General features: G+C 38.3%; 1 protein-coding gene across 1 annotated transcript in view; it reads right to left on the reverse strand.

The window, feature by feature from the left end:
- LOC140163030 (TAF5-like RNA polymerase II p300/CBP-associated factor-associated factor 65 kDa subunit 5L) overlaps positions 1 to 15,216 on the reverse strand; it is a 37,810-nt gene that overhangs the window by 14,279 nt on the left and 8,315 nt on the right. Inside the window, exons 2-6 of the mRNA XM_072186371.1 lie at positions 11,284 to 11,408; positions 7,674 to 7,752; positions 6,680 to 6,758; positions 3,700 to 3,829; positions 703 to 821 (exon numbers count right to left, since the gene is read on the reverse strand). Of these exons, the coding sequence (XP_072042472.1) occupies positions 703 to 821; positions 3,700 to 3,829; positions 6,680 to 6,758; positions 7,674 to 7,752; positions 11,284 to 11,408 (532 nt within the window). The remainder of the gene's footprint in view (positions 1 to 702; positions 822 to 3,699; positions 3,830 to 6,679; positions 6,759 to 7,673; positions 7,753 to 11,283; positions 11,409 to 15,216) is intronic.

The following is a 15,216-nucleotide window of genomic DNA, read 5'->3' on the forward strand; positions in this document are numbered from 1 at the left end:
TATACCGTATATTTACTCAATCAGTGATATTGTAGAAGTGGTAATTTTAGAGATTTTAAACATTGCTTGCTTTTAATTTTGCAATTTTGAGTTTTCTTACATTAGACCTATACATTAAACTGTCAGGGCGTGAAATGTCCTTGATTATGTTAAGTAAATGTTGCCAAACAAATGACCCTGGCGTGGTATAAACATAGACATTAGCTAAGTCACTTGTCAATTGTCACTGATTAATTTGATAACCAGGCAGGTTTGATTCACCCCAGAAGAACTGCTCTGGTGGGGCTTCCTCTTTAAAAGAACATAAAAACACTGACCCGACTTAAAGGACATGAAGTTGTAATATTATGATAATACCTCTAAATTAATATATCAAATTAATTTTACATTGTATCTCATCACAATTAGATGACAACAATGTAAAAATCACAAAAGGCAGCCTTTTGAGATATGAAAGTATGTGTAGCAGACACAAATTCATTCACACAAAGTATCACTATGGACCACAATGGCCTCATTCCAGTGGCATAGTTCAATAACCTCAAGTAAACAATCATAGTGCAAAATTTGACCCCAAGTTGCAGAGTATGAGTTTTTGTACTCAAATTTTCAAAGGTCATTCAATGAATGTACAAATGTATTGGGGTTAAAGAACTGTGCCCTGATAAATGAGCATGTTGTGGATCTTAGTGTATCACATACCTTGCATATGAATATTTAGGTTGAGTACTTTGAGTATGACGGACGTGTCTTGACTTTGTAGATATCGCATGAGGTAGTCTAACGATTCCTTGCTTATGGAGAGCACATACTTGCTTTCTCTGTAAAGATGGAATCACAGATGTAACAGAGGTGGAAGTAAATTTCCTGAAAATCAAATATGGCGGGAATAGGCTACAGGGTATTACACCCAAAAAAGATATTTGCTCTTTTTTATTTCCAGAATTATGGACATTTCTGGGAGAGTTACAACTCTGTGGAATAAATGAACAGAAATATGTGAATTTTCATTAACCATAAACATAAAGACAAGTGAAGCACACACAAAGATTGTTTGTTGTTGGTAGCCTGCAACTGAAAATCATTTTGTCTTTTGTTTAAATTATTTTGAAATGTTTGCAAGAAAACAAAAATCAAGCTGGATTTTGAAATAAAACACTTTAGGGACGCACCATTAGACTTCAAGGGGGGGGGTGGAGGAAGTTGGGGTCGGGGCAAGATTTTTTTTTACGCCGCCAAAGGCGGCGAAGTTTTTTTTTTTTCGTCGCCAAAGGCGACAAGTTTTTTTTAAAAATTTTCATGCATTTATATAGTTTGGTGAGGAAAGGTTTTTTTTTTTTTTTTTTTAGTGTAGGGAAAGTTTTTTTTTGCTCATGTAGTGGGGGAAGTTTTTTTTTTTTTTCAAAAACTTCCTCCCCTCCCCCTTGAAGTCTAATGGTGCGTCCCTTATGCATTATTTTTAATTTTTTGCCAAATCACATAATTAATAACAAATGGAGCCACTCATTCAGGTAACCCTAAGATTAAGGTCTACCCTTCAACAGAGAGTGTATGGATTTCAGCTGGAATAGCCCGGGGGAATAGCCTAATCACAATTCAGTATCTTGACATGGCCAATTCCACCGTTACTGACGTTACAGATACATGCAACTTGCAACTTTTAAAGCCTTAATGTACGATCTTTTTAAATTTTTAGATTTTTCTTTTTTTCTTCTAAAATGATAATATGCAATCATTATGAAAGTTCCCAATACATTTGGATGCGAAAAACATTGGGAATTTGCAAAGAAACAACATCATAAACTTCACCTCTATCACTCAAACATCTCGCACTATTTGGATTAGGACAGCGAGTGCGGCCTCAGAGTTAGTCTCCTATGCGGTCAGTTTGGTTACGCTCCCTCCACATGTGGAGGGAGCATAGCCAAACTAGTTTTGTAGGAGACTACGGTATCTTGATCGTGGCCGACATAAAGTCATAATCTAAAAATTATGACTTTATGTCGGACCAACAGAAAATCGTCCCGTTTTACTACAAATAGGACGAATTTGACAGTTTCCTCATAGATTTAAGTTACAACATGTGTAAGTATTACAAATATGCCAAAAAATCGGTTTTGAAAAAAATAAAGGTAAATTCTGAAAAAAGATCGTACATTATGACTTTAAGTGAATAGCACACATGTTTGCTGTTAGGATAACACTTTATTTCTTAGTATGCTACTAGTTCACACTCTAATGTTCAATATAATGAAGCAATTTTGTTTTGGCTTTCTTAGTTAATTAGCTACAGAAATTAGAAACGAGCGTTACGGACGTTACGCAAAAGTGCCTGCCTTTTTGACAGATGGTACATATCCTTAAATATCCACTCAGAATGTTATTTTTAAACATTTTTAGTCATCAAATGTGTTGACATTGTTGCTAGATATGGAGTATAAATCCCTCCTCAAATGCAAACCTTCAGAATAGGTCTGGAGGTTCTCCAAAGTTGCCAAAAACTTTGAAATTCAAAAAAAAAATCATTTAAAAAAAAAATTTTTACCTTTGTATTGTGCATCATATCAATGTCCTATCAGTTACGTGAGGCCTTGTTATAAAGCTAAAAAATCGCTTCAACAAATATCGTTATGTACAAAAGTATAGGAAACTGCATTTTTAAAAGCACATTTTCTGTGTGAAGGAAGCATATTTTTCAAACTTATAAAAACAGGTCCCAGAATGTTTTTACATTTTTTCAAAGGTTGTATTCATCAAATATGTGTTGAAATTGTTGCTAGATATGGATTCTAAATCCCTCCTCAAATGCAAGCTGAAGTGTATTAAAGCCTAGGGCTTCATTTTCACCTTGTTCTTTATTGGTTTTTTTTCTATAAAATGTGACTTCTGTAAGGGGCTTATAAGGGTTTTTACAGTGTAGAAACCATCTAGCTTTGGGGGGCTTTGCTCCCTCAATCCCCATCAGAGCTTTGCCCCTGGACCCCAGCAGGGGCCCTTAAGCGGGCCCCTGCACCCCCAGGGGCGATACTGCGGGCGCTCCGCGCCCTCCGTTCGCCATGGACTCTGTTTTCTAGGTTTTCAATGTTGCAGGTATGATATAGGGGTGTAAGGAATACATCTGGAATAGCCCAATTATTATATATTATTTGTTCATTTGGTGTAATCAAATAGATAAACTCACAGATGTATGTATTATCTTGACAAATATAACCACAATAGCTATATCAATAAATCACCCAATTATAGATATATCAATATTAGCATTGCTTTTGTTTCATCTCAACTTGAAATAGATATGATTTGACAAAATAAGTTGACAAATAGATCAAGATCAAAATCACCCGTTCTGGGTGACTGATGTGTCTGATAAAAAAGATGTATGCTACAGACACAAAAATAGATATATTCATTTGTCTAAATTTGACATTCTGGAAAAGATAACTGGTCAGATAGTTGTATTGCTCAAGAGGTTTTAATATGAGAAGCAAAAATGTGTATAACAATGCCCCATAGGATATTACATGTCACCATTTACATATCACCGCAATTTATTACGTTTTTGTTCACACTATTTAAATTAAAAATATCTCTGGCTTTTAAATAATGAGAAAAATATGACCTTTCTTCTCACAGAAAATGGAGGATGAGGCTGTCGATCAGGTCAAGAACCTTTAAGAGCATCATGTTGTAGTGGCTTACCTAAATGCTGTTAGATATGGGTTGGTGAGGAGGTCCATACTATTCATTACACCGGTCAAACTCCGCACAAGTTCACTGTGCTCTGACATTTCAATGAAAACACTGTGATGTTTGTTGTAGAGACTGTGAGCTGAAAAAAAGTTTTCAAAGAGTTTTCAGTATTCAAACCACAGACTATTCACAAACAGTCAAATTTCCTGTGCTTTGTATGCTGTGAATTGTTGCATATTCATGAGGGACGATTGTGTGTCTACAGGGATTGAATCAACAGGGATTGAGTTTTAAGGTGCGTGAATAAATTGCCTGTCACGAGTGCCATTTATAGCACACCTCAATTCTTTTAACTTCTTACTGAGTGCAATTAATAATAACACAACTGACAGCCTATCTTAACATTTCCAGAAGTTCCATTTGTAGTACCCTCTATGGAAGACATAACCTTCATCTACTACACATAGGGAGTGTGAATTTTAAATGGGGTTACCTTAGGGCTGCTAAGAATATGCAATTGCGTTATTTGCGCCGCAATTTGCATATTTTAGCTCCAATTTTTTGCGATTTTTTTCCCGCAGATTTGAAGAGTCCCTGGACCTAACATCCAGGGGCGTTTTTTGGAAAATCGCTGTGCGTTTTTTGGCCTCCAAAATTGCGTATTCTTAGCAGCCCTAGGTTACCTGAATGGATGACTCCCATTTGAATCTACACCCCCTGTGTGGGAGATTAAGGTCATGTCTTCCACAGTGGGTGTACAGATTTCAACCGAAATAGTCCATTTTTAGGATAAATCATTACATTTTTGCATGGGTATGGTTGGGATCATGGCAAGCAACATCATTTACATCTGATTCAAGTGATCAAGCTTGCCCAATAGTTCATCATCATGTTCAAAATAATGATATGTTACAATTCGCTGTCAAAGTGATGATGTAACAGGATTAATTACCATAGCAGTAGATGAATACAATTTTTGAATAGATCGCCCTGCATTACAACATTCATGCGGTACCAATTCATTGAACCATAGATGCCAAAGAAATGCTAATCACTCGCACCTGTAAGATTAGTATCTTTGAAAAGAGCGGCGGTTTTGTATTCAATCTATGATTGCAGACATACACAGGTGATGAGTGCAATCTGCTTGTAGTGCAGGGCGATCTATTCAAAAATTGTATTCATTTATTTCTATGGTAGTTAATCTGATTATTACAAAACTTTGACAGCGAATACAGTTCCTTATCTGCTGCACAAACCAATCAAGACGGACTAAGGCGATAGAAACAAATTGGTTCGATCTTTCGATCGACCATCGATGCTTGGTCAATCCTTATAATTTATGAAATCAATTAATTTACTGTTGTTAAGGGCGTACTACACCCATATATTGGTTTGATTGGTCTAAAAAAATATTTTTTCATTTATAGCGAGGCGATATAGGCACGGATCATGTGAAATAAAATTTTTTTTTTTTTAAATAAATAAAAAAGGTGTTTTTAAACCATTGTATAGTAAGTCATTTTAGCCCTATATATTTTTTTTTGTTTACCGTATCCTGGTAACTCAGATGCGTGTTTCATAACAAACCATAATTTATTCTTTTCAACATGTTCAAGTAGGGTACATGAATAGAATACATTAAATCCTTTGTTATACTCTCTATAGAAAATCTAGTGGTACTTGCAAAATATATAACACTGAATAAATTAAATAAACACTTACACAATAGATGCATAGTCATTAGTCAATTTGATATTGATGTTGTTATTGATGTGTTGTTAGGAGAAGAAAAGGCTATTAGGTCACCGTATGTCAGGTTATAGGTCAATTGGTTCAGGTCAAATTTAAGCATCAATTTTGAATACACATGTGAGAGTCTGTGATACAAAATGTATCATAATGAGGAATAATTTTGATATTCTGTCTTTAACTGGATATATATCGAGAAGTGCAAGGTGGATATACTAATATACCTTGGGATGTAAATGGTGAGTACAATTTAGAATGCCTAGTTGAGATGGATTTCACAAATAAATATAAAATAGTTACCAAAATCACAAAAGCTAAGCTTACGGAAAACTACCCAATATGGTGGTATAGGTGACAAGAAATACAATTTTTTTCAACATTGCTGTAGTATGGTTGTGGTAACCTGTTACCTATGGCTTAATTAAGTTTCAGTGAAATAATGTCGCAAGTTAAAAATACAAAATATAGCTCAACATTGAAAATAGAAGCATTTTAACCAGTTCCTTTTTTGATAGTTGTGGAGCACCAAGTTCATGAAGTCATAAAAGAAATCAGGAACCACTTATTCCCATTTTACATATCAACTTTATTTCCCTAACGTGTTAGCAACACATATCCAAAATTTTAACGAAATCCGTTGATATTAAGCTTTCCAAAATGAAGTGAATTTAAATCATCAGTGATGTACCACCTTTTGGCTTCTACTTTTAAAAGCATGTAAGCTACGTTGATACCGATGCCACCAATAAAACGAGAAGATTTGCCCTTCATTTTGCATACCACTTTGTCCAATTTTTTTTAATTTCTTCACAAAATGCAAACAAATGCAAAAAAAAAAATCAATGGGTGTAGTACCCCTTAATTGGGATAAAATAGTAGTTTGTGCCTGTAGTGATATTAACCAATATATATATATTTAGCGTTAATTCCGATTAATTAGTTGATAGTTCATTAATAACAACCATCGAAGCAGGATCGACGGTCGATCCAAAGATCGAACAAATTTGTCTCTGATGCCTAACAGGAGTGACTGATTTCAAGTCTACGTAAATGAATCCTGATCACAACTTTTATTTATCCTGTTTACTTAATTTTGAGGAGGAAAAATATTGGCTAGGAAAAGCTCCCAATTTGTCAATTTTGGGTGTGTTTTGAAAAATTATATGAAAATGCACCCCACAAATTGGGTGGTTGGTTTTTTTTTGGGGGGAGAAAAAGTGTAAAGTAATCAACTTACCTGCAGATTTATGTCCTCCATAAATCATCTCAAGAAATAAATGTACAAACAATGGATAGAGAAGTCCCTGAAGATCACTCTGCAAGAATCACAATGAGGGTGAAAAATTGAAAAAAATGCAAACATTTCCATGCTATATCGTGTGAGTAAGTTAAAAACTTGCATCAGTCATATCTTGTCAGTGGACAAAACCTATGACTCAAACTTCCGTCCATTTCATTACCTAATTATGGTAGAATTTCACCAGATTCTTGCTTGATGATGCACTTACATGTGTAATTTTGTTGTATTTACCATGGAAATGTCATTTTCCACTCAATTTCTGTCATGGTAGTAGTATTAATATAGTTGTAAATCCCTCCTTTGTACAGGAGCACCATTGGAAAATTTAACCCACTTTTAAAGTTTTTTTCACTGACAATTCACCTTCAATAGATGCCCCCCTTTTGGAAAAATACAATGCCCCCGGGGCGTTTATTACAGACAATACAGTATAAGAAACCACAAAACTGTTTTTTTTGGTGCAGTTTTAGCAAGATTTTCAGAGATGCAGCAAGTAGTCAAATTCAGTGGTGAAATTGTAAGGGTGTGCAATATCGCGCAAGACGACAATATCGTGAGAAAATATCAATTATCGTGACGCGATAATTCCCACTGCTTCATCGATAACCCCACGATAAACATTAGACTGAACAACTCCCAAATGAACGCTGAATAAAGTCGTCACTTTGCAATAATATTCCAATATTTCTTAAATAATGAAGCACTTGCGATGTACCAAATTCCTTCCAAGAATCCATATTATGGAAATCATGTCGAACGTGGACAGCGTTCAAGTTTCCTGGTCTTAAAATTTATCGCGATATGATTGATATCGCGATAAATTTTGCTATGCTATCATGACATGAAAACCTTGGTGATGCCCACCCTTATGTAATTGTATCACCATCTCCATGGCCCACCCTAGCAACAGTCCTAGTTGATTGTAACCTACCTTGTATTCTTCCAGACTCTCATCTATGAAGCATTTCAATTTGTTGAATTGTTCTTCATAAACATCCCCATCTGCCTCACTAGAAACAAAAAACAAATAAAGTTAACAAAAAAATTAAAGGTAAAGGTAAAGGAGCTGCATTTTTGTTAGCGATTAGGCCAGTGAAATGTTGCTGTGGGGGATCACCACACCTCCTCCACAGCGTGTCTGTTACCTTCCCAGCATTTAAGAACACTGATACCCATTTATACACCTGGGTGGAGAGGAGCAATCGAGAGATTCATTATTATTTTTTTTACGTTTAAAAGGTTAGTGATTTTCATAAACGGATAGTGCATTTACGGTCAGTTAAACATGTATACCCCTACTTACCATGTTGTACATGAAACCATGTTCAATGCACCCATCTCCCTGTCAGCAGCAGCCTGCGCTGCCATGGACGTTAATGATTCTATGACTTACCATGTTGTACATGAAATCATGTTCAATGCACCCATCTCCCTGTCAGCAGCAGCCTGCGCTGCCATGGACGTTAATGATTCTATGACTTACCATGTTGTACATGAAACCATGTTCAATGCACCCATCTCCCTGTCAGCAGCAGCCTGCGCTGCCATAGACGTTAATGATTCTATGACTTACCATGTTGTACATGAAATCATGTTCAATGCACCCATCTCCCTGTCAGCAGCAGCCTGCGCTGCCATGGGCGTTAATGATTCTATGACTTACCATGTTGTACATGAAATCATGTTCAATGCACCCATCTCCCTGTCAGCAGCAGCCTGCGCTGCCATGGGCGCAATGATTCTATGACTTACCATGTTGTACATGAAACCATGTTCAATGCACCCATCTCCCTGTCAGCAGCACCCTGCGCTGCCATAGACGTTAACGATTCTATGACTTCCCATGTTGTACATGAAATCATGTTCAATGCACCCATCTCCCTGTCAGCAGCAGCCTGCGCTGCCATAGACGATAACGATTCTATGACTTACCATGTTGTACATGAAATCATGTTCAATGCACCCATCTCCCTGTCAGCAGCAGCCTGCGCTGCCATGGGCGTTAATGATTCTATGACTTACCATGTTGTACATGAAACCATGTTCAATGCACCCATCTCCCTGTCAGCAGCACCCTGCGCTGCCATAGACGTTAACGATTCTATGACTTCACATGTTGTACATGAAATCATGTTCAATGCACCCATCTCCCTGTCAGCAGCAGCCTGCGCTGCCATAGACGTTAATGATTCTATGACTTACCATGTTGTACATGAAATCATGTTCAATGCACCCATCTCCCTGTCAGCAGCAGCCTGCGCTGCCATAGACGTTAATGATTCTATGACTTACCATGTTGTACATGAAATCATGTTCAATGCACCCATCTCCCTGTCAGCAGCAGCCTGCGCTGCCATATACGTTAATGATTCTATGACTTACCATGTTGTACATGAAATCATGTTCAATGCACCCATCTCCCTGTCAGCAGCAGCCTGCGCTGCCATAGACGTTAATGATTCTATGACTTACCATGTTGTACATGAAATCATGTTCAATGCACCCATCTCCCTGTCAGCAGCAGCCTGCGCTGCCATAGACGTTAATGATTCTATGACTTACCATGTTGTACATGAAATCATGTTCAATGCACCCATCTCCCTATCAGCTGCAGCCTGCGCTGCCATATATGTTAATATTCTATGACTTACCATGTTGTACATGAAATCATGTTCAATGCACCCATCTCCCTGTCAGCAGCAGCCTGCGCTGCCATAGACGTTAATGATTCTATGACTTACCATGTTGTACATGAAATCATGTTCAATGCACCCATCTCCCTATCAGCTGCAGCCTGCGCTGCCATATATCGCTAATGATTCTATGACTTACCATGTTGTACATGAAATCATGTTCAATGCACCCATCTCCCTGTCAGCAGCAGCCTGCGCTGCCATAGACGTTAATGATTCTATGACTTACCATGTTGTACATGAAATCATGTTCAATGCACCCATCTCCCTATCAGCTGCAGCCTGCGCTGCCATATACGTTAATGATTCTATGACTTACCATGTTGTACATGAAATCATGTTCAATGCACCCATCTCCCTGTCAGCAGCAGCCTGCGCTGCCATAGACGTTAACGATTCTATGACTTACCATGTTGTACATGAAATCATGTTCAATGCACCCATCTCCCTGTCAGCAGCAGCCTGCGCTGCCATATACGGTAATGATTCTATGACTTACCATGTTGAACATGAAATCATGTTCAATGCACCCATCTCCCTGTCAGCAGCAGCCTGCGCTGCCATAGACGTTACTGATTCTATGACTTACCATGTTGTACATGAAATCATGTTCAATGCACCCATCTCCCTGTCAGCAGCAGCCTGCGCTGCCATAGACGTTAACGATTATCTATGACTTACCATGTTGTACATGAAACCATGTTCAATGCACCCATCTCCCTGTCAGCAGCAGCCTGCGCTGCCATATACGTTAATGATTCTATGACTTACCATGTTGTACATGAAACCATGTTCAATGCACCCATCTCCCTGTCAGCAGCAGCCTGCGCTGCCATATACGTTAATGATTCTATGACTTACCATGTTGTACATGAAATCATGTTCAATGCACCCATCTCCCTGTCAGCAGCAGCCTGCGCTGCCATATCGTTAATGATTCTATGACTTACCATGTTGTACATGAAACCATGTTCAATGCACCCATCTCCCTGTCAGCAGCAGCCTGCGCTGCCATAGACGCACGATTCTATGACTTACCATGTTGTACATGAAATCATGTTCAATGCACCCATCTCCCTATCAGCTGCAGCCTGCGCTGCCATATACGTTAATGATTCTATGACTTACCATGTTGTACATGAAATCATGTTCAATGCACCCATCTCCCTGTCAGCAGCAGCCTGCGCTGCCATATCGTTAATGATTCTATGACTTACCATGTTGTACATGAAACCATGTTCAATGCACCCATCTCCCTGTCAGCAGCAGCCTGCGCTGCCATATACGTTAATGATTCTATGACTTACCATGTTGTACATGAAACCATGTTCAATGCACCCATCTCCCTGTCAGCAGCAGCCTGCGCTGCCATATACGTTAATGATTCTATGACTTACCATGTTGTACATGAAATCATGTTCAATGCACCCATCTCCCTGTCAGCAGCAGCCTGCGCTGCCATAGACGTTAATGATTCTATGACTTACCATGTTGTACATGAAACCATGTTCAATGCACCCATCTCCCTGTCAGCAGCAGCCTGCGCTGCCATATACGTTAATCGATTCTATGACTTACCATGTTGTACATGAAATCATGTTCAATGCACCCATCTCCCTGTCAGCAGCACCCTGCGCTGCCATAGACGCTAACGATTCTATGACTTCCCATGTTGTACATGAAATCATGTTCAATGCACCCATCTCCCTGTCAGCAGCAGCCTGCGCTGCCATAGACGTTAATGATTCTATGACTTACCATGTTGTACATGAAATCATGTTCAATGCACCCATCTCCCTGTCAGCAGCAGCCTGCGCTGCCATGGACGTTAATGATTCTATGACTTACCATGTTGTACATGAAACCATGTTCAATGCACCCATCTCCCTATCAGCTGCAGCCTGCGCTGCCATAGACGTTAATGATTCTGTTAGCTTTATCGATTTCTTGCTAAAATTATCAGCACTGGTATCCTGAAAGAAAACACAAAATGGATATTTGATGCAGTGTTTCTAGCCCAGACAAAAACAACAAAAAACATGAGAGCAAATTACCGGTGGTGCCGTACTATTACGCTGACTTTCCTATTCGGCGAGGATGACAATTTCTACCTCCTCGTCTGTTTACAAACAGAGAGGTAGACAAAAGACCGTTCCGCTTGTCCAAACACTCAAGTATCAGAAGGATGGTCCACAATAGTGTGATTCACGACGTAACCTGAATAGGGATTAAAAAGCTGTCAAGTAGAACCATGTGCTTCTTTTGTCCAATTTGCCATCAAGATTTCATATGGAAGCAGTTCAGACCCAGAACACGATCATGTCAGAAATTAATGTTTTGTTCTGGGACTGATTATTCGGACAAGAGCAAATCACATATTGGGTTCTAAATTATATAATGTAAAATTAATTTTCTCGGCCAAATAAAAAGCAATCATTTTCATTTTTTCAGTAAATGTCAGGTCAAATTGTAGCGCTTGATACTGTATTTTTTTTTTCAAATCCTAGTGTTAAACTTGACTTTCGTGTAAGATTTTTGATTTTGATAGGCTTAAACTCTGCCCGCGAGCCTTTTTTTTGATCAACCTTTTAGCTTTTCAAAGTAATATAGTTCGCTAATGAAGGATTTTCCCCAACTTTCTAACGCACATCACCGTGAGCGATATATCATAGTTTTGTCAGAATTTCCGTTTTGATTTCACCACTTTTTACTCCCGCCTGAAATTTTTTTCAAAATCAACGCGTGAAATCTAAGGCTGATACTAGCATTGTGGATCGATATCCCTGGGTTTAATAGGAATACCGGCATGGGTACAGTGTTGCCAGAACTTCATAGCAACGAAATTCCCTGGCCTAATAGCGCTCCAACTGATCACAGCGGCGTAGCTGGGATTTTTTCCAAGGGGGGCAAGCCTGTATGGGCGGTGGCCCAAATCCACCAAATTTCCCTGCACTTGGGGGAGGGGGGGGAGGGGCCGGGCCCAAATAGACAATTTTTGCCAGGCTTATTGAATATAATCGTATGGTATTGCATATCGTATGGATTCTCCATCTCTCTGCCCCTCTTCTCCCTCTCTTCCCCTCTCTCTCCTATCTTTTTTCTTCTTTCTCCCTCCTTTTTCCTCTTTTTTTCCTTGCACTAGGGGGCGGGGCCCAAATAGGCAAATTTTGCCAGGGGGCAATTGCCCCCCTGCCCCCCGGCAGCTACGCCACTAACTGATCATGTTTATAGCACGATGAGAATCTTTCATCACATGAGTGATTAATTATTTGATTTGACACCACATTGAATCCAATGTGACCTCAAGAAGTAAACTTACATGCAATTGAATAGACTAGAGCTATACCCGTATGCGTAAATGATTATTAAGCTCAATATGCCCGTATGCATAACACTACAGGAACATAGCCTGAACCCATATGACCTTTGACTGTTTGATGACCTTTGACCTCGGATGACATTAATTAATGAAATAATTAATATTAATTAATTAATGTATTTATTTAACTGACCATTTCTTTCTTCATTAAAGGAGTTGACCTCAAATGACATGTATATATTTGCTTGTTTTACTGACCACTCTTTCTTTCTTCCTTCATTTAAAGGAGCATTTCGTGATCCTAGCATCCTCTTTTTATGACATTTTTCAGTACATATCCACGAAAAAAACATATTCCCAAAATTTCAGTTGATTCCGACATTGCGTTTGCGAGTTATGCATGATTATGTGTATTACACTGCTCCATAGACAATACGTTGTAATTTCGTTCTGGTGCACCAGAACGAAATTCAAATTTCACGATATCTTTGCTAAACGAATTAATCTGCAAGAAATATTTTGTACATAAACATTATGTAGCCAGTGGTTTCCAGTGATATAAAAATCTCAACTTTTTTTGAGAAAAGTGGGGGGATGAGGCTGTGGATCACGAAATGCCCTTTTAATGGGTTAATATAAAACCCACAGTGGAAGACATTGGCTTTATAGATTTTACCAGACTATGCCCAATCCAGCTGATAGGATACTGTTTCACCCCGTTGACCCCATACGACCTTTGACCCGGATGACCCGTTGGATGACCTTTGACCTTGGATGACATTTATTACATTAATTAATGTATGCATGTATTTATTTTACTGACTACTCCCTTTCTTCCTTAAAGGGTTAAAACACACACCACATTACTGCAAGTACATACATGTATTATAGTGGCATCAGAGCTATTTATAGATGACCAGATCCAAGAGTGCACACAGGGATTTTGGATCAAATTGAAAATTCACATTTTCACCGATTTTGAGCCCAATTCTTTATCGATCTCAACCATATGTGACCTCTGCATTCCACTCACATCAAGGATTCTACCCACTGAGTTACAGCCCAATCGGACCAAGTTTAAAATTTGACCTTTGACCTTCGACCTCCGATTTCGACCAAGGTAGCTTACGAAATTCCCGTATTTTCTGCATCCCTGTGCGAATTTAGCGAGGCTGGTATCAAAACTGACGGAGCCTCTAACACACACAAACATACATACAACATTAGGCAAATTATAGTAAGATGAATGTCCAGTTTTAAAAGTGACAAACTGGCCTACACAAGGCGCAAAAAGATTCCAACAAGCACAACAAAGAGATAACACAGTTTCTTCAATGAAGCATTGTTTAAAGCAGTTTTTATTTCAGTTTTAACTCTGTACTTTTCATAACTTTCATTTTATTTGTCAGCTCTATTGTTTCAGTTTTCTTTTGTTACTTTTATTTTAAATGAAAGGCACCAGATGTCTAGTCTGTGGAGTTTTGAATAGGCCAGTTTTGTCACTTTTAAAACTGGACCTTCATCTAATCAAATGCTTGTAACTTTGCTTCTTGAAGTCACATTGGATTCAATGGGGTGTCATAATGTTCCGGATTAGATAGTGCATAGTATTAAAAAAAACAAATTTACCCCAATATGGTTCAGTTTTGAAAAAGTGAAGAATACTTTTCTGGCGCAGTATACATGTACAATACTATACAACATTTTTAGGCTTGCATACTGAATTTAGTTTTGCCATTTTTGCCTTGATCGGGCACCATGCATGAATGGGAATTGAACCAGTCGTATAACATTGCGTAAAGTTATGTAATTCTTCCTTGCATGTCATGCCACACATCGTCATCATCCCTATATCTTCGTGTCAAAAATTCCCGTGATAGTACAGCGACTCCTCTCGTTTTTCAACAGCTACGCATCGCGATTTTGTTCGAGATAGGCCGAGCGACTCAGGCTAAGCATACCATGACTATCATATGAGATACACACAGAGTTTCTATATTCTACACATTATTACGATTTGTGCATGCTCTAGTACCCCATATGATGTTTCTATTACAAGAAAATCGATTTGTTTTCAGGTAAAACCAGGGTTTTCTTTCCAGTACACTCACTCGAAAAGCAGTACACTAATTAGCGTGGCCTTGCAGCTTGCTGTGGATATCTTTTACTGCATTTTTTATGTAAAGATTTTGAAATCCAATGTAAAAATTTTGATATTTAATTTTGAGAATTACAATTCTACTTTATAGGTATAAAGGAACACGTTCAGCCCATTCAGTTAAGTTCCAGGTGCAAGCCCTATAACACAATGCATATGTAAACATTCTTTATCTGTGTCAATAATAGAATATTGATTTCAACGGAGTATTGAGCTGTATGGAAACAAGTATTCCTGAAAAAAATTGGTGTCAGTTCCAATTTACAATGTAACTATTATTTTAATGTAGAGAAGTTTTGCACTG

The sequence above is a fragment of the Amphiura filiformis genome, chromosome 10, assembly GCF_039555335.1.
Source record: "Amphiura filiformis chromosome 10, Afil_fr2py, whole genome shotgun sequence".
In the NCBI taxonomy this organism is placed as follows: domain Eukaryota; kingdom Metazoa; phylum Echinodermata; class Ophiuroidea; order Amphilepidida; family Amphiuridae; genus Amphiura; species Amphiura filiformis.